General features: G+C 50.8%; 1 protein-coding gene across 1 annotated transcript; it reads right to left on the bottom strand.

The window, feature by feature from the left end:
* Window positions 1-2,581: 2,581 nt before the first annotated feature.
* Window positions 2,582-19,346, bottom strand: ZIC4 (Zic family member 4). The gene is given in 6 exon segments (XM_008266307.4): window positions 2,582-4,195; window positions 6,294-6,612; window positions 11,160-11,777; window positions 17,866-17,950; window positions 19,086-19,106; window positions 19,108-19,346. Coding segments are annotated over 6 exon segments (1,158 nt in total). The 5' UTR covers window positions 19,222-19,346; the 3' UTR covers window positions 2,582-4,194.
* Window positions 19,347-19,425: the final 79 nt, after the last annotated feature.

Below are 19,425 nucleotides of genomic sequence, written 5' to 3'. Positions count from 1 at the left end.
GTTCAGAGGCAGACTTTCCTTCCCCAAAACCCCGGCGTGGAGCGTCAGGGGCAGCCCTCTCGCCACTTGGAGGTGTCTTCACGGCGCTTTCCTGGGCGCAATGGGAGGTGCCAGTGAAGGGTTGGGATCCCCTGTGGAGTCCCTGGCTGTCGCAGGGAGGGACTCTAAGCAGCAAGATCGAGCCAAGCGCTCCGAGCCCCAGAGGTGCAGGCTTCAATGCAGAGTCCCCACTTGGTTCCTACCACAGCGCTTCTGTCGGCGAAAAGGACTTTCAAGAGTGCTCTCTCCATGCAACCTAGTCGAAGAGACCTGAGCCACTGGAGAGGCGCCTCACCACCAACCCGCTGCTGTCCCTGAGCCTGAGGACGAGACCCTGGAGTGGGAGGGGCGGGGAGGGGGGCTGCCTCCTCGCTGCGGCTTTCCCACTCTCTCTCAGCTCGCAGCCGCCTTTCCACAGCCGGGCCTTCGGCTTTTGCGCGCTGGAGTCCCTTCCGCAGCTTCTTCTCCTGGACCTCAGCCCTCACTCTATACGCTAATTCTCCAAGGGGCTCTCTAAAGAGACCTAGCATTTCCAGCTTAGGCACTCTCGTCCTCAAACCCGGTCCAGGGCCCCAGCCCCTCACACCAACTTCTCAGGAGTGGAGAGAAGGAGCAAGGTGTAGCGTCTGCGTAGTGGGCGTGGGGGAAGGAGGGACGCGTGTGTCTAGGAAGGCAATGGCTGCTGGAGGAGGGAGGATGGGTCTTGTGATTCTGACACTTTCAAGTCCCCCAGTGATTGGGCAGAGAAGAGGGCACATGCAACAATGCTAAAACCCACCGAAAATCCGACTGGGGTGCAAGATAGAGGCCTATAGGCTATGCCTCCCAGTCTCAAAGCTATGCGCTTCGCAGCTCTGTGCGGGGATCCCTGGGGCCTGAGGAGGCAGCATCCAGCTAGGAAGATTCTTGCGGACAACTGAGCCCAGGCAGGCCATCAGAGCTTAAGCAGGGCTTGGAGCCATTCTGTCCCGCTTTTTTTCTTTCCCTGTTTGGTTTCTGCCAGGCTTTTCTCTGGGAATTCAGAAGTGGTTTGTGAGAGTGTGCACGGAGCCAGGGGCGGCATGAAGGCAGTGTTTCCCAGAATTCCGCTTTTTCCTTCTTGCGTAACAGAAATCATCTCATGATGTCAGTGTCACTGGGGTGAAATTAGGCCAAAGGAGGTCTCTCCCGTGATGGACATTTTGGGGATCCTTCTATTCTGCTCCCTGGACCCCAGAGATGCTTCCATCAAGCCATGAAGAAAATGGAGAGTCTTGTGGTAGGGATGCAATAATAGGACACCCAGAATCAAAAGAGGAAGGAAAAACATCACATCATTTATTTCAGAAGAAAATAGCAAAATGGAGCTCCAGGTACACAAAAGCCTTTGGAGGAAAAGGAATCACAGATTTTATTTCATTTACATTTACATAGTTACAAGATTAATCCTCAGTTTTCAATTTTGTTATTCATTCAGCAATCATTTGCAAATACGTAACAACTTTTTTTTTCCTTTCAAGTTAATTCATAATGGAACTGATGCTAAAGGGACAGATGATAAATCACAAACAGTGAGGGCAGAGAGGCTACCAAATAGTCTAAGGTTTCAGTCAAGCTTTTGTGTGTGTGTGAATTATGATTACAAAACGTTTGCCTGTCTGTATAATTCACATTCATTGCAATCATTACATTTTCCCATAAATTAGTGATATAAACAAACATATGGAGACCTCCAGTAAACAAATAAAATCAATATAGGAGACAACATTTTGCAGCAACTATAATAACAGCATGGGTTACAGCTCGGGGAAACTTCTTTACAAATCATTTAGTCAGCACACACAGGGTGGGGGGGACCAGCACATCCTTGTTTGTTTAAACCACTTTTAAAACCACAACAGGAGGTATGGGGAAACCTGGACAGGGTGAAGGTTTCTTTCCTGGGCACAATATAAAATGAAGAACTGCACCTGTGGTTGAGGGGTGGTGGGAAGGAAGTGTGCGGGAAGGATGGACATTTGCATGCACTTTGGGTTCGCTTTCTTGTAGCCCAAACCTTCCAAACCCCAACTGTCAAGATTCTGAAACAAACAGGAACTTATTACAATGTCTCTCTCTCCCTCAAGCCACTCTCCTTTCCATTAAAGGCAAAAAGAGCTTGCTGATTACTGCTGTTGGGAAGAATCACACAATGAGTCTATTTTTAGCAGAGGTGCGTTTGAGGGAGCAGGAAATATTAACAATCACCTTGGGGTTAGCCCTAGGTTCCAAGGATCCCTGGGAGCCTGAGGGGCTGCTGCAAGAAGCCGTCCAGGTGATCCCACTTGAACTGATTGAAAGCAGGCCAGAGCAGTATGAAGCAGACACACAAGTATGGACTTGGGGTATGTACCCTCTGCCTCACCCTTCTGCACTCTCCTCCCACCCCACCCGCCCCATCTTAGAGATGTGCAAAGGGCTCCCCAACATCTGCACACTTTGCTAGGGCCTGACCTCTTGTCCAGGCATTGCTTTTGTTTTACCCCTAGCAAGACCTAGCCCTGAAGTTATCCACTGCTATATGTGTGGGTATCTTTTTTTTTTTTTTAAGAAGTTTGATTTTTATCTCTTTAGAAACGGTTTAAAACTAACGGGGCAGAGGGAGTTTGACAGAGAGGAGAACAAATCGCTGACAAAGAACCTTTTACGTTTCATCAGCGTTGTTAGGACGACAAGCAGGAATGTCTCAGATAATAACTCCCACTTCAAAGATTTCTCAGCTCAATAGAAAGCGGACCATCCTTTTTATTCAACCACAAGGACTGGCACTAAAGAAGACTCCACTGTTTGATTTTTTTTCCACCATGTTTATTTTTCCCCTATTCACTGGGGTACTTGGATAAAATAAACAACAAGACAATTAAGGGAACATGGACTTCTAACTTTCCTGCCATCTTCCCCATCCCCTTGGCCTTGGGCCCTTGAGTTTGTGCCCAGGGCCAGTCCAGGCCTGAGGGTACCACACACTCTTCTGTGTTGAGAAACAAGTTGGGGGTATTGCAAAAGACTCCTGGGATGGATGGGGCAGAGAGCAGTGCTGGGAACTGGACTGGAAATGTCCCAAGAGCATAGTGTGAACTCTTCACACCTCCTCACACTTCCCCAGGTGGTTCTCCACCACCCCCCAACACTTCCCATCAAATTCAAATCTGCATCTTGCTCTAGATTTAGAGAGGTGCTTAAAGGAAACAGAGCTGGAAGGGTGGAGGAGACGTGTGCTCATTTGTTAAGCATTTGAGGCTGCCCTAAAGTAATTTACTCCTGACCCTGAAACTCTTTGGGGCTCAGTCAAGATGCACAGGAGTCCGGCTCCTCCCTTTCCTGAAAGCGTCCTGGGAGCCAAAGGCCCCCACGTCAGGGTGCAGGGTGAACCCCTAAAGGCGGGCGAGGCAGGTCCTAGGGAGGAAGTATATACTGGAGAGCACAGTGACAGTATTAAATAGCGTGAAAGCAAAGGTCAGCGCAAATGTATCTTAATAGAGTGTCTGCAGTGAAGTGTGCCGCCTTTGAAGCGGCCGCCCCCCCCAGCGCATTTCCATGGCGAGCCTAACGCGGCATGCTGATGCACCGTCAAACTCACACTTTCAACCCCAAAACCCGACTCTTTGAACAACCCGAGCTTGATTAGACCTTTCTCCTTTTCTTTCCCCTCTTACAAACCATTTCCTCGCCTTTAGAAACTCGCCATCAAACCCAAATGCGCCCTCTGATCACCGCAGAAAGCAGAAACAAAGGGGGCTGAGCGGCGATTCAAGCGGCCTTTTTCTTCTCTCACATTATTATCCATTTTTATTATGATCGGGAACAAGTGCCCATTCGCGTGGGTTTTGTTTACCGGAAATTAAATGAAAATGATTTAGTCCGCGTCAAACAAAAATATATACTTGTATACACAAGAAAAAAGGCCTGTTAGACGTAAATATTATGTCCTTAATGAAAAGCCTGGACGGGCTCCAGGCTCGGCCTTTCAGGATTTCAGTGCGACTTGCCCATTGCCATAGAAATCCTAACTTACCATGAAGATGCACCGTGGCGAAGAAACGCTGCTTTGTGCGCGGGCCCTTTGATGTCGCGGGCGCGAGATGCGGGCGCTCAGCTGCGCAGGGCGAGATTACCTTGCGAGCAACGCGGTGGACATCTGTAACAAGCAAATGAAAAATTAAAGGCGATTAGTGGCCAGCCAAACATTTTTATTTTATTTCATTACCTTGGATTGGGGTAGAAGGCAAAATGGGATTGGGGGGGGGGGGGGACCGGGGAGGGGGAAGGGCTAGAGACAGGAGAGAAAGAAACGAGTCCCGTTGAGACGAGGGCACTTTTTAAACAACGACGGAAGTAGCAAGTGCCTCAGATGCCCTCTGCATCTTGGCCGTGGGGCTGATGTTTCGAGACGGGAAGGGGTCGTTGGCTGCCTACTGCCGAGCTAGGCCTTAGTGTAGTGGGAGGTGGAGGAGGTTGCAACCTTCGTTCCTCAACACGTTCTCTAGGGATAGATTCGGGAGATTCTAGTTTTCACTAGGGGAAAGGAAAACAGTCCCACTCCAGTTAGGACGTTACCATTTAGCGCAGCGATGGGGGCTGAGGCGCAAGAGTGGGAATCCTCTAACTGGGTGTGAAGAATAGAGAGCGGAAGAAGAACCCAGCAGAGTGAGTGGCAGGGCCGGGACTTGTTAGCTGGGCTCAGCTTTTAAAATCGAGCTCCTTAGGAGGTTTCCTCCCCTGGGAACTATCTCCCCACAGTCGTTCATTTTCAAATTCTTAGGAAAATGGAGTGTTTCCAACCAAGTTTAATCTTTTTTATTTTCTTTTTCTTCTCCCCCATCAACTCTTAGCTAGGAATTGGGGCAGTCCCATCCTCCCGGAGGAGCTTGGCAGACTAGGTAACAGGTCCTGATCCCCGCCCTTGGGCAACAACTGCGAAGATCTTCTCCCCGGCCCCCAACATCTGGTTTCTTTTTCTAGGACCTTCACACTCAGGTATCAAATACACATTCAATCTTGACCCGTTGGGTGTTTGCCTTCATAATATTTATTAATGCAGTTCATTTCTCTTACTCTTTAAAAATAAGATCAACATTGTGTGATTTTTTTTTTTTTTTTTACAAAGACCATGACAGAATTGATATGATTGATCCAGACACAGTCGCCTGGGTCAGACCCCCTCGGCTCTGGAGGCTTGGGCTCAGTGACATCACCAGCGCTGCACATACAGCACCACCACCCCCAGCCCAGGCACCCACAACATTCAACAGGAAGGGTCTGGACAAGGGTGAGGAGTGGGAAACAAGTCTCCGGAGACCTCACTGCTTTCACTGCTTTGAATCCTGAAGCCTCTTTGGCCCTCTTTTGTCTGAACTTCCTGTTGTTTTGGACTCACCCCCTACCCCAGTGCACAAAGTAAGCCCAGTCCTGGGACAAACTGGCAGACAGACCTATCTGTGCTCCTAGGCCTGTCCGTGGGGCTAAGGACATGTGATTCCCCCCTCCCAGGAGAAGGGGATGACTCTACCCTTCCTTACCTCCTGTTACAGAAAGGGTTGGAAAATTTAACGCTTGGGTGTTTTTGGGTGTTTTGTTTCCAAAGATAGCTGGGGAACGGGATGTTTTAAGGAAGCAAAAGTGCAAAGAAAAACGGGCAGGAAACCGGTCCTGGAATTCCCCTCCACCTTTCTCGATCCGAATTTCATAGTGGGAATTGATGGGAGAGGGGAGGAGGGAGGAGAGGGGGGTTCCCACTGCAAGCTGGGAAGGAAGTGGAGGATAGAGTCTCGAGGAAAGGATTTCCCATTCTGTGAGCCTCTCGGGGGCGGCGCGGCCTTACTTTTGCCACCTGCGGTTGCCAGGATTACACATACATTCTTAATGTGTGCGGTTTTATTTGTTTGTTTGCATTTGCCTCTCTCTTTATCCCCAACACTGGCTTCTCGCCACCCAGTCAAGAGAGCCGGCGCGAGGGTGGGAGGGCTGACTTTGGTGGAGTGGACATTCTACCAGCATATTTCGTTATCTCTAGCTACTATTTGTGATTCTCGGCCTGTTTGCCTGCCTTTTTTTCCCCTTTTTTTCCTTCCTTCTTCGCTTCGGTAGCCAGGCCTAGCCGGGCAGTTTTGTACGCCGAAGCAGCAGCCACAGAAACAGCCCTGACAGCGGAGGCCGCGGCGGGGCCAGGTGGTGGCTCAGGGCTTGGGGGTGCGGCAGGGGCAGCCGCGGCAGGGCCAGCGCCCTGACACACGTACCATTCTCTCAGGTCGGTGCCACGCGCCGCCACCGCCGCGGAGGAGGCCGCCGGAGTCTCGTGGCCGCAGTCTGAGGAGGGCGACACGAGAGCAGACGGCGTAGCCGAGTCGTAGCCAGAGCTGGGCGGCGGCGGCGAGCGCCCGTGCACCTTCATGTGCTTACGCAGCGAGCTGGGATGCGTGTAGCACTTGTCGCAGCCGCGCACCTTGCACGTGTAGGGCTTGTCGCTCGTGTGCACGTGCGAATGCTTCTTGCGGTCGCTGCTGTTGGCGAAGCGCCGCTCGCAGCCCTCGAACTCGCACCTGAAAGGTTTCTCGCCTGGCGGAGGCAACGCAGAGACGTTAGTGCGCGTGGACAGAGTCCCCCGCTCGCTCTCGCCTCCCCCCACCCCCATCCCTATTTCATTTTCTGCAAAGGAACCACAAACAGATTTTCAGAAATCCCTTTCCTCATGCCTGAGATCCCGCACCCCCTTCTCCCGCCCAGAGCGCGCCCCCGCGCCCCTGCCTGCACGCCTGCTCCCCTCCCCCCTCTCCCGCCTGGACCTAAGGGGAGGGTACGGAGGAGGAGCAACGAAGACTCCATCTTAGTTGAGTTTCCATTCTCGAAAATCCTGATACACTAGGGCCGTTTTCCTCCGAAATTTACCGACTCGGAGCCAGAAGCACTTCTGCCCGCAGACTACATCTGACTGAGGAGCTCACATCTGCTGCATTGAAAGTGGCAGTTCCAGCCAAACGTCTTCTCTGCCCCGTCACCCGCCCAGGGTCCTCCCCTCACACACCTCATCCCCGTCCAAATTGTTTCCTAAAGTGTGTTTTGTGCCAAGGAGAAGAAATAATTTAAGGGAATGCTCAACCAGTGCATACGGCGTGTGCGTAATGCGGATCTGTGCTGCAGGGAAAGGTATTCTGAGCAATGATTCACGTCAGGGGCGATTTTTACAGGAAATGGAGCCTCCTCCCCCTTCCCTTCTACCCCCTGGGGGCAAACATTTAGCAGCATTCTTCAAATCTTGCCTAAACCGTCCGGGATCCCTCCAGATACGAGCGTAGGCAATAATGTTTTATTACGCTGCACCAGCGGCCTCCCGGAGACCCTGCCCTGGGCGGCGGGTCCGCGCGTTACAAACTGACTGCGAGGTGGACCCGCCTCCGTACGCCAACCCCGCCCGACTGTCCGGCCCTGCAGGCCTGAATTCGGGGGCTGGCGAAGGAGGATCTTCCCAGGCCAAGCGGGACGCGAGGTCTCGGGCAATCGCGCCCTAGAGCGCGGCGGCTCTGGGACGAACGCAGCTGCCGCAGCCGGTCCGAGTCCAGCTCAGTGGACCGCAGGGCAAGTGGGCGGCCCGGGTAGACCTGTGAGGGGCTCGGATCCGTGGCTGCGATGCTCTGTAGAGACGAGAGAAGGCGTGAGAGCGCGCGAGGGTGGGAATAACGGCGGGATCCAGCCCCAATCGGGTGGCTCGCTGCCGACGGAATCCGTTGGCGTGTGGGGTGGGGAAGTACTCGAGAACCCGGACGCTCAGGTTCCTGTTGGAGCTGCAAACGCTGTGGAAAGGGGAGAAGGAGGTGTCTGGGTGCTTTAAGCGAATGGGTGCTGCGCGGCTCTTGGGGTTGAGGAAATCGCTGCCGAGCTCCTGGGTAAGGAGGGAGAGAGATGGCACGGCTGGAGGACGGCTGCCTTTGTGATCGCTTCTCCCACCGCTTCCAGAGCGTTGGGGGGCAAGTTTGGACGAACAAAGCCCCTATTCTCGAGCCCTGCTGAGGCTCGGGCTGAGCCAGAGGTTTGCACACAACCCGCGCCTCCGCGCGGACAGCAGCTTGTGAGCCGCCGGCTCTGGCACCGCCCTGTCGCTAGCTTTCTCCCTCTTCAGGGTTACTGCTAGGGCACTGGGCCTTCTGGAACGTGCTGGCATCTGCCATTTCTCAGGACACCGGCACCGTTTTAGAAAGAGTGGGAGAAAGACACAGAATAAATCAATGGCCCCATTTGCCCCTTGTTTTCTCCCTTCGGATCCCAGCCAGCATCTGCAAACCCAAAACTTTCCTCCCCCACCCCCCGCCCGTCTTGCCTGCCTTTCTTTCGAAAATCACTTACAAAAAGCATGCAATTCATGGCTTGTAAAATGAACCGAGATTTTTTTTCTGAGAAAAGAGGAGGGATGGAATTTGAGTTGATCGCCTCCTCCCCCGCCCAGGGGAGGAAAAAAAATTCCCGCCACACACTTATCCCGTCCTGTGAACGCCTTGCTGGACATTCGTGTCGGACACAATGATTTCGCTCCAGAGGAGGAAAAAAAAAAAAAAAAAGGAGCAGTGAGGTGATGCTCGTAGCCCAGAAGTTTGCAGGCCCCTGGGAGGCCAGGTGAGGCCGCGCACCCGCGCGCTCCCCAGTTGCATCAGGCGCCGGGGCCTCTCCTGACAGCCCTCCCCGTCCTCCTCAACCCCCCGCGAACACGCAGCCGCCCGCCCTTCCCCTCCCCCAGGACCCGGCGCTGCGCCTTGGGTGGGTGGGTGAATGAGGAAAGCAGGGTTGGGCCAGGCCCCTGCCGCTCGCTTGGAGCGGCCTGCGCCCGGGCTGCGCTGTGAAAGGCCCCGAGTCTCCTCCCAGAGGCTCCGCAGCCCAGAAAGGCCTCCTTCTGGGCCCCGCGCCAGGCCCGCCTGACAAAGTTCGGAGGCGTTGGGGCGGCCGGGCCAGCGCCATCTTCGCGCACTTGTGGCTGGGTCTGGCTGTCCCGACGACTCCGGCCCGGCGCCTTCTCTGCTTTTCTATCTCGGATCGCGATCCCTGACTGACTGTCGGCTGTGGGGAAGACCGGGAGAACTCTGAGGCGAAGAGACCGTCCGGGGCGGCGGGGCAGGGGCAGAGCGCGGCGCCGGGCCCGCTCCCCTCTCGCCGCGTGCGCCACCATTGTTCCGGCATCGCTGCGACCGCCGCCAAGTGAAACCTCGCGGCGCGGGTTGCCGCTTCCAAAGCCAGGCCCGGGATTCAGATCCGGGAGAATCTCAACTCCTGAGAAATCTGCTCCTGTTCGCCGCTTCCGCGACTCAAGGAAACGAAACGCCATTAATATTTGAAAAGGCAATTATTTTCCTGTTGAATCGAGAACCGTCTTCATGAATAATTTGTAGTGCGGTCTATTGCCATTTGAGAAACATTTTGCTGCTTTTTTTTTTTTTAACTTTCTCTTTTCATAGCTTGAGAGAGGTGAAGGGGGATGGTGGAGGGGGTTGAAGCGAATGCCGGAGCAGACAAGGCTCTGTAGATTTAAAACAAAACAGAACAGAACAAAAAACAAACTCAAGCGGTAATGAGTCAGGACTGGGGCGGAAAGGACGCCCAGCTTTCTGTTCTGAATAGACGCAAAACGGAGCCAGCCTGGAGCGCTGGACTCGATTCTCCGCTGTAGGTCTACTGCGCTAAGAATTTAACCATTTTCTGCTTCACAGACTTCAAACAGTGGGCCAGCAAAGAGCAGGAAAAGTTTGTTTTAAAAACCTGTCATTAAAGATGAGTTCCTTCTCCAGCTCGGTACTGCGCCTCTACCTTCAAGATGCTGGCCTTCAGCTCCTGGCGTTGGAGACCTGCGGACTGGGATGGAGGTCTCATCTGTTCCCCCAGTCCTGGGGAATAACACTGTGGGGGGGGGGGTGGGGGGGGCAGATGCAGTAGAAAAGGTAGGGACCCCAGAAAGAGATCCAGGAAGCCATGCACTTCCAGACGTGCTGCGGAAATTAAGTATAAGGCTCAAAGTGGACTCTGGTCCTTTTGGATTGCCGGTCTCTGAGCCCTGGACCTTCCCCTGGGAATGAAGAGTTTGAAGGCCGAAAGGCAGGATTTAGCCAGCTTCTTCCCCCCAATGCCAGACTGAGGGAGTTCTTTGACTCTAACAATGGTTGAAGCTCCAGCAAGACTAGGGCAAGGCAGTGGGCCGTGGAAGTGGACCCCAGCTAGAACTGACTTGGTCTTCTCATCTCCCCTCCAGTCCTCTTCTCCTGCCGCCCTAGTGGGGGCGGGGAGCTCAACTTGGGGGTGAGGGGAAGCAAGGACTGCTGAACTAATTAATGTAACTTCCCCAGGCCATTCTGAAGTGTGAAAACTTCCTCCTCGCAACTGCATTCATTAGAGATGTCTCTGGCCAGAGGAGCTCAACTTTGCAGGCCCTGCTGAGCCTCCTTTTATTTTTTTGTTAACTAGAACTAGCTGATGTGGTTGACAACACATCCCCATTTCACTTAACCGCTCCATAGTAAGTGACATTTTAGGGAGGATGGGTCTAGTTGGGTCTCAACTAAAGTAAAAGTGAGGCTTCTGCAAATGCCCTTAAGTGTCAGGCCCTTAAGGCACAAAACTGGACTAAAGTTAACCTGTAAGAGGCTCAAATTCCCCCAAAAAGACAGTAAAGGACCTGAGGATCCCCTCTTCTGGGTGAGGGTCAGGTTGTCAGAGCTCCACCACACATTTTCAAAAAGGAACCAGAAATTGAGACAATTCTTGATACCTCTTTACAACTTTCGGGAGCAGTGCTGTTCCGAAATACCTTAACATCAAACTTTCTAAGAAAGCACACATCTGTCTGGGGTGGGGGATGGGGAGGAATGAATTCATCCTTGTCCCCCCCCCCCCGCCGCCCCCCAGCAGAAAGCCCTATCTTCCCTTCCACATAGCCTCTGGGAACTTCTCTGATTCTAAGAACAGAAACATAATAAAAATTCTATGATCTTGGCTCATGGAAAAAGCACCAAAATATTTCCCTTCCCCTCCACCCCCCACTCTGCTCCCTCATTTGGAACTGGAGGAAATCCTGTTCTGAAGACCTGCTCTCCCCGGACGGTTCGCACGAGACAGCGCCGAATACTGACCTGTGTGAGTTCGTTTGTGTATTTTGAGATTTTCTGATCTAGCAAAGACCTTCCCACACCCCGGGAAAGGACAGGGGAAGGGCTTCTCGCCCGTGTGCACGCGGATGTGATTGACAAGTTTGTATTTGGCTTTGAAGGGCTTGCCCTCGCGCGGACACTCCTCCCAGAAGCAGATGTGGTTGGCCTGCTCCGGGCCACCGACGTGCTCCACGGTGACGTGCGTGACCAGCTCGTGCATGGTGCTGAAAGTTTTGGAGCAGAGGCGCGGGGGAGCAGAGCCGTCGGCAGCCAGCCACTTGCAGATGAGCTCTTGCTTGATGGGTTGGCGCATGTATCGGAAGAAGGCGCCTGGACCGTGGGGCGCGGTGAGGTTCACTGTCAGGTTCATGCCCCCGTAGTTGTGTAGAGCTGCGGCAGCAGCCAAGGCGTCGCTGCGGGCCGCTGGCCCCGGCGCGAAGGGCTCGGGCCGCGCGTACATATCTCCGGGAAGCCCCAGACGCAGGAGTCCGTTCAAAGGACGGCCTGGGGAGGCCTGGGGAGGTTGCTCGTGGAGGCCGGAAAACACCGAGGGGCTGGAAGCGGCGGAGAGCTGGGGGCCATGGTATCCGGAGATGCTACCTGTTGTCGAGACAAATAGCGCACGTGAGAACAGGTGCCTTGGGCTGCGCACTCCCTCGGGCCCCGGGGGGCAGGCCCAGCCCAGCGGCACTACGGTCTCTATCTACCGTCAGCGCTGGGACTCGGAGCCAGAAGGCGCCAGCCGTGAATGTGATGGACAGAGCAAGGCCAAACGCTTCCGCCGCGGTCGGGTCGGGCTGCTGTTCGGCCGAGTCCCCTGCGGTGCCATGAGCTGGAGAGGGATGGCGGCGGTGGGAAAGACAGAGGGGCAGTGTGGGGAGCAAGGGTGGGTCTGTGGGCAACTGGGTCCCCACAAGAGGGGTCTGACCTGCGCCCCAAACAACACCCTGCGGCGACCTGTCAGGGGATGGAGGTGACAGAAGTGGTGATGTTGGAGGTGGTGCTGATTCCGAAGCGCCCCAGCCATATATATTAATTTCAAGTGCCCTGCTCTGCTGGGCGAGGGCGGCCTGCTTCACCCAGGCTCGGGCTCCCCGGGGCTCCCTGTGCCGGCCGCTCACGCCAGCGTTACCTGACAGTGGGGAGGAGAAAGGACAACCCTCCCCCCCACCAAAAAAAAAAAAAAACACAACTTGTACAAAGTCCCCACACACACACACACAAGTTTGAGGTTTGGGATTTTTTTTTTCTCCCTCTCTCGATCTTAAATGGCTGCGTGAAATCCCGTACACTACAGTGGCAGCAGCAGGGCGCAAGAGGAAGTGAATAGAAAATCGGGGCCGTGGCCGGGGCCCACCGAGAGAAACAATCGCCTAGGTAGCCGATTGGCCCGCGGCCGGGCCCGACGTCAGCGATGACAGGTCCTGCCGCACGCGAGGTCTCTCTCTCTCTCTCTCTCTCTCTCTCCCCTCTCTCCCCTCTCTCCCCTCTCTCCCCTCTCTCCCCTCTCTCCCCTCTCTCCCCCTTTCCCCTCTCTCCACACACACACACACACACACACACACACACACACACGCTCACACTTTCCCTCACTCCCACCCCCGCAACAGCAGTTCACGCTTCTACTGCTCATGCGCTCTGACCCGGGCACAGACTTCTTTTCTCTCCCCTGTAGCACCCTCCCCTCCGCTCCCAAAAGCTGGGTGGATCAGCCCTGCTTCCCGGCTCCTGGAAGGGAGCGAGGCTGGGGTGTGCCTCGGTTCGCCGCTACTTCGGGGAGCGAGCGGGTGTTGCGCTGTGTGTAATGCCCTCTGGGCACGTCAGGGTACCCCGGGCGGTGAGGGCTGATAGGCAGCCCTGGGTTCTACGGGACGGCGGTCGGCTTGGGAAGTTGTCCCAGGAGCCGCGAGGAAAAGGGGGTCGGGATAGAGGGAGGGGACAAGGCTGCAGACGAGTCAGCCGGGAATGGAGAAACTCCTACCCTGCGGCTCCTTGCGCCCAATTTTATTTTCTCGCTTTCTCCGAAATTTATCATTTCCTGCTCTTTCGCGTCCTCCTTCTCTCTCTTATTTGGCCTAACCCCCCTGACACACTTTGTTTCCCTACTCGGATCCTTTCTTCCCCTCTCCCCCTCTCCTTCCCCGATACATTCCTCGCATTTAGCCTGGCCGTCCCCCTTCCCCCGCCCCGCCTCCCACTCCGTGCCTGGAGCGCTTAGAGACAGACATTCCTTCCACGGGAGAATCTGGCCCCGACCAGAGCCGGGACTGGGCCAGAGGCGGTGCTGGCCCGGGCCAGGCTGGCCTCGAACCCACCTCAGGCCCTCTTAAAAGGGTTCTCTCCAACACAAATCGCACAGGATCCTCCGGTTGGCTGGTCACCAATACAAAGGCGGGAGACCGGCAGCCGGGAGGGACAGGTCCTCGCGCCCAGGACTCCAAAACCGATTTGGGGTCCTGAACACCGTACCCTGCCTTCAGCCGCTGCGAAAGTGGATTATTTCCACTTTCCGCTCTGGCCACTTGTTGCCCGCGGGCCGAGCCTTTGCCTGTCTTCCCTTAGGGGGCCAGGTTTCGCGGTCCAGGCTCTGAGAGCGCCCAGGGCCCAGGGACTTCTCCCGCGGGACACTGTCCGGTGCAACCGGCGCCACCGTGGTGGGTGAGGTGGGGGGCGGGCGGGCGGTCGGGGGTGAAAAAAAAACTTTAGTTTTGGCCCAGTCAAGTGTGGCATAAACAGGAGGGAGTGTCCTTTGTCTGTTCCCACCCGTTAGGGTCAGTCGTACCGTCCCGAGATTTAAAGGGCCGCTAGCTCCGACTTCTGCCTGCCCATCATAGCCGAAAACTTGGGCGTTAAGTGCTTGAGGCTTTACTTTTGGCGGCAGAAAATGCCCTCCAAATAGAGAAAGCCTTGGGTTTTTAACAGAAGTTTGGAGGATTGAATAAAACTTTCGTTTTCTCATTAGCAGAGGTGAGTTTGGACAGATTGCAAGGAATGCTGATTCAGAATTGAATAAATTACTGCAAACATCCCCAAACATAAACTACTCTTGGTCAGTAAGAGGGTTCCTTCTATTAAAAAAAAAAAAAAAAAGACAATAATTAACTTGTGTATAATGGTTGGCAAATTTTTTGAGATTTTCTTCATTTAATACATTGCTCCCCACTAGGGGCTGAACTTCAACAATGGATTAATTTCCACAAAATTTTCTCTCCTTTTTGACAAGTCTGGGGCTGTTCTTCCAGCCTGAAGAGTTTAGGCAACTCTACCAAGAGATGCTACCTTAGCATCAATAGATGAATCAAATATCAAAGGAAGAGGAAAGATTTGACTGTCTGGTCCCTCCTGCTCTCCAAACCAAGAGTTTACACAGAGCAGTTTTGAAACTAGACTTTAAGGATTTGCCTTCTTTCTTGTTTTTCTCCCTCTCCCACACTATCACTTTTCCAGTTTTACCCCTTCATTCACAGGCATCTCCTGCCTGTTTCCTTGCCCTGTTTTCGCTTCCTCTAAGCTCTGGCCAGGCATGGTCTCTAGGGATGTGTTCTCACATCTCACTGAGTCATTTAAAGTCTTCCCGCCATTGTGAAATGATACAGTTATCTGGGCTGAATTCATGAAGAGCTCAAAAGAAAAAAAAAAAAGTAAAAACATAACAAACAAGAAACACACCCCTCCCCCCAAAAAAAACGGTGTATGTTTCTCCTTGGACCCTTTACCCAGCAGTTTTTGCAAACTATACCTCAGTAGGGAACTTCATCAACTTGTGTGGCTTTCAGGCCTAAGTATGGGAGCTCTTCTGCAGTGTCCAACATCTAAAATATTGTCTCTCTACCTGAATCTAGTTAATGTACAAGCAACTGTTCAGGAGGTTTGTGAAATTCAACTTCTACCTTAGTTTTGATTAAGACTGATTTGTACCAACATGAATTCCTTAATATACACTGTGACCCTACCCCCCACCAAAACCTTTGCATAACAGTACAGACAGAATTGGGGTTAAGCTGTTTAGTATGTAGGTTCCTTTGAAATTTTTTTGAACTTTGTGAGCTGGTAGATGCGTAATGGTCCTATTTGTTGTCCATATTCATAATAGAAAAAAACACTAACTTTCCATTAAAATATTCTAAAAATAAAGATATATATTTTCCCATCCAAGTTTATGGGCACCCAGATTTCTAAGCAAAGACCGTGTGGATTCTAAGGATAAGAAGAAGCAATTTTAAACACAAAAACTCCTGGTGTACTATACACTCTCTTACTTTGTCCTTGAGAAGCTTTGAACATGTGTATGACTTTTTGTGCCAGCAGCAAAAGGGCAGACACATCTGATTCAGCCAAAATCACTGACAGTAGCCTGGCCCCATGGAGATCCTTCCCAGATGCAGCTTTCTCCTGTAATGCTATAAACATCTGGACCCATCCCAGGTAGATGTTTCTTGGGTAGCTAGGGGTCAGCGGAACTGCAGGTCACTGAAGTTACCTAAGTTTTTCAAGTTCTTTGGAGCCATATGGTCCATACCTTGGTCAGTTAAATACAGCAATGGGATCAGACACTCTTCTAAATAGATATTTCCTTAGAGAGAGCTATATGGAGAGAACACTCTTTTTATACACTAATATTTATAGACAAGGAACTTTGGCAAATATGTAAGGTTCTTTAAGCAGCATCTCAGAAATAATAAGCCCCAAGGCACATCAAGCTAACCACAGAGGACAGGTTGTGGGGCACCAATACCTTGAAGGCATATTTTAGTCCCAAGAGGGATTGCTTTGAAGTGTGGAAGCAAGGAGCTCAGGTTTCAGAGACTACTGACTGGGTGGGTTGAAGTGTTGTCCCATCAGTGGTCCTCATAAGTTTCCTTTCAGAAACTTTCTTAACCACACTTGCCCCCCTCCCCCCCAATACCAAATGCTTGGCTATGGAATTCAGTTTCTAACCATGTTCAGAGTTACAGCATTGTTCAGTTCTCTTTCTTGCTTAGTTTTCAGAGAAAAGGAGGTCTTTAGCAGATGTTAGAAAGAAGGACTGGAGGCTTTCATGGGGGCCTATTTGGAACCAATTCTACCAGAACCTCAACATTTCTGTCTCTAGACCCTATGCAAACCAGTGCTCAGAATCATGCCCTGAGTATTTTTGCTAGCCCCAAACAGACCAATGCATAGAATTTTTTTTAAGTCTTACTTTCTAGAAACAGAGTGTGTGGTGGTTCTACAGTCTGCTAGGATGTCTCATATCACTGGCTCAAATGTCTGATTTCTCTCCCTTGGAAAGAAAAAAAAATACAGACGATTTTGGATCAATAGCTCAGCTTTTTTCCCATTTTGATCTTTTAAGCAATGCTAAATGATTATCTGTTGCAGGTTGCATGCAGAGCAGAATCTCAAAGACTGAGAGAAGCTGCACAGAAGCTTGGCCAAGCATAAGCTCTGTCATCTGGACGTTCTGCATCTAGATCTGCAGTCACTTGTTCAGTTCTCTCTTACCTATTTCTGGCCAGGTTGCCACCCAAAAGGGGCACATTGCTTGAGAGGCTATTCACAGACATTCTTCAGGATTCCTGCAGTGGGAGGTCGTCTCTAGTCTTATGAAAAGAAATAACTTAAGCCCCAGGAGGCTGCCCATAAGTCCAAGCCCAAATTGTGTAAAGGAGATGAGATCTATCAAGATCCAGGATAAAAAAAAAAAAAAATAGAGGACTTTCCCCCCTCCTCTGCTATGGAAATTTCAGCTTTAATTATCATTAATGGGACTGGGTACAGAAGAAATATTCTTGGATAGAATTTAATTTCCATGCAAGGTTTCTGGAAAATGTCTTTCAACAAAAGATTAGGAAACATTGCAAAGGATCTTCCAAAACAGTATTACGGAATCAAAACAATTGAATTTACATAATAGCTACATCTCTCTTGAGACTTTTGCCATCAAATCAACCCAAAATAATAGAAAAGAGTCATTTCCTGAGTTGTCCCCTTAACTTTTGTTGAGAATATTGCTTTGCCTTCCAATAGGGAAACATCTTTGGAGGCAATCATCAGCTAGTGGTGTAGTTGAAACAAGAGAAACTTGACGCCTGGAAGGGAAAACACCCAACCCTAAATCATATGCTTATTCTAAATGGAATATTAAATTAAATTCTTCACAATGAAGGTATTCCTGACAGAGTGGCTGTCAGTCACTCTCTGTTCAGGCACCACATTGTGGGAATGTCGTTGCTGCCACATTGCAAAAGGCTGGTGTCCCTGGTAAAGATGATGCATATCATGTAAACCCCATCACCAAGATCAAAGTCTGCTTCTTTCATGGAAGCCAATACATGTCAAACCTCATTCCAATCAAATCGTCCGGAAATGAATTCAAGATGAATATGTCATAGAATAATGTGACAGTGGAATTGCAGAAGGTCAGGGGTGGTTGTTTCAATGAGAGAGTCGTCAAATATTAATTCTAGAACGTCCAGATGAGTAGGCATTGAGGGGGATTAGCCAAGCTGCTGGTGGGATGTTGTGTCGTTGATTTGTGTGCAAATGCATCACACACCAAGGTGTTGTTCTAAGTTTCATTTGAACTCAAGAAATACCCTTTACCCACTACTCAGTATAACCAAAATACAAAACAAAACATCTATGTCACACACACACACCCAAAAAACTTCAGCAAATCAGTATTCAAAAGAGAACTTTAACTTACTTGACTCTTTCAGGGAATTTCGGTAAAGTCGTAATCGTTTCCTCATCACCAAAGAAGTCTTGTATCTCATTTTCTGTCGTTGAGCCTATTTGGGGGAAAAAGAGAGAACCATTAGCTAAACAGTTTCATACATGTTGGTGTGGCAAGAATCCGTGATACGATTGTATCAGTGAAAGATTTTGGTTTAAATAGGGTAGGTTTTTTTTTTTTTTGATAATTTTAAAATTTGGAAGCTAAAAAAAGCACTCTGCAAAACAATATATTTTTGGTGATTAAAAAAATTGAAAAATCTTAATTTTTCAACTAGACTGTTACCTGAAATTCATTTGTTGGTCTGCCTTTCAGATAGAATAAATACCATTTCAGTCAGTGTTCAAAAGTCTCTAACTTCTAGAATTTTAATTTATTATATGAAAAGCCCTGCTATTTTTCCAAGATTATTAATTGGATTTAGTGAAGTATGATGGGGGAAGGCCCACTGTTTTCTGGGAGGTTGTGAGAAATTGTTCTTGTTTTTTTTTTTTTTTTTTTTTGATAGATTTTCAGATCCTGGTCTGCTTGTGGTGATTTGAAATCCCTTAGTCTCACATGACCCAAACCCCTAACCTCTTTGGGAGCCATCCCTGATTGATTTTTCAAAATTAATATAAAATTTGCCTAATAAAAAGGTATCATAGTTATCCTCTGATCCAGTCTGACTCCATTTCATAGTTGAGAAGGTTAGAAGCAGCACCTTCCTAGGATACATGCATTACTTAGCAGATTTACTTTGTGGTTAGAGCTGCCCAGCCTTTGGCTTCTCAAGTCCTTAAACTCATCCTAGGGAGCTCTGCATCTGTCAGACAGAGGCGGAAGGCAGTGGAACAGCCAAACAGAGGCAATCCACCCAGCCCAACCCTCAATTTGGCCTAGAAAGACAAACAGTCATTGAAAAGGTCTCAGGCTGGACAAACACAGCAAGCCCTCTGTCAATGAGAAGGTCTGCCTATCTTGACACTCCAGTCCACAAAACAAGCGGTTGTTTAACTTGTTGAACCACAGGCTAAACCCAAGTGGGGCTCTGCTATCTCAAAGGATATCCAATTCTGTAGGCTCAAAGATTTCTCTGTCTCTCCCCACCACCACAACCCCCAACCTGGAGTTCAACTAACTTCGCCATTTTCATCCTTCCCTCTCCCTTTCTTTTGCAAGGCCAAGCCTGGGGACGGGGGTAGACTCACCTTTTCCCAGAGGATTTTATATATTTTCAATTCTTTCTAACCAAAAGGCATCCTTCCCCAAAGGTAATAAGCTCCTTCCAGCACAAATCAGGAAAGAAAGGAGGCCCAACTTTGCATTCCTACAGAAGGGCGGCATGCTGGGCGTCCTCGCTCTGAAATTTCCTCATGGCAGGATGTCTGGCACGGAAAAGTCCTGGTTGGTTGGCAATAATAGAATTTACTTTTTTGCTTCTGAGGAAATGGGTGTGAGGTTCCCCAGGGACCTCTGTCCACCCACGGTGCCGCCCCAGCACAACTTCTAAGAGGTCTGGGTCACTCCAGCCTCCAGGTCTTGTCAGTC

The sequence above is a fragment of the Oryctolagus cuniculus genome, chromosome 4 (assembly GCF_964237555.1).
Source record: "Oryctolagus cuniculus chromosome 4, mOryCun1.1, whole genome shotgun sequence".
Lineage (NCBI taxonomy): Eukaryota > Metazoa > Chordata > Mammalia > Lagomorpha > Leporidae > Oryctolagus > Oryctolagus cuniculus.
This window is presented reverse-complemented; position numbering and strand designations above follow the sequence as displayed.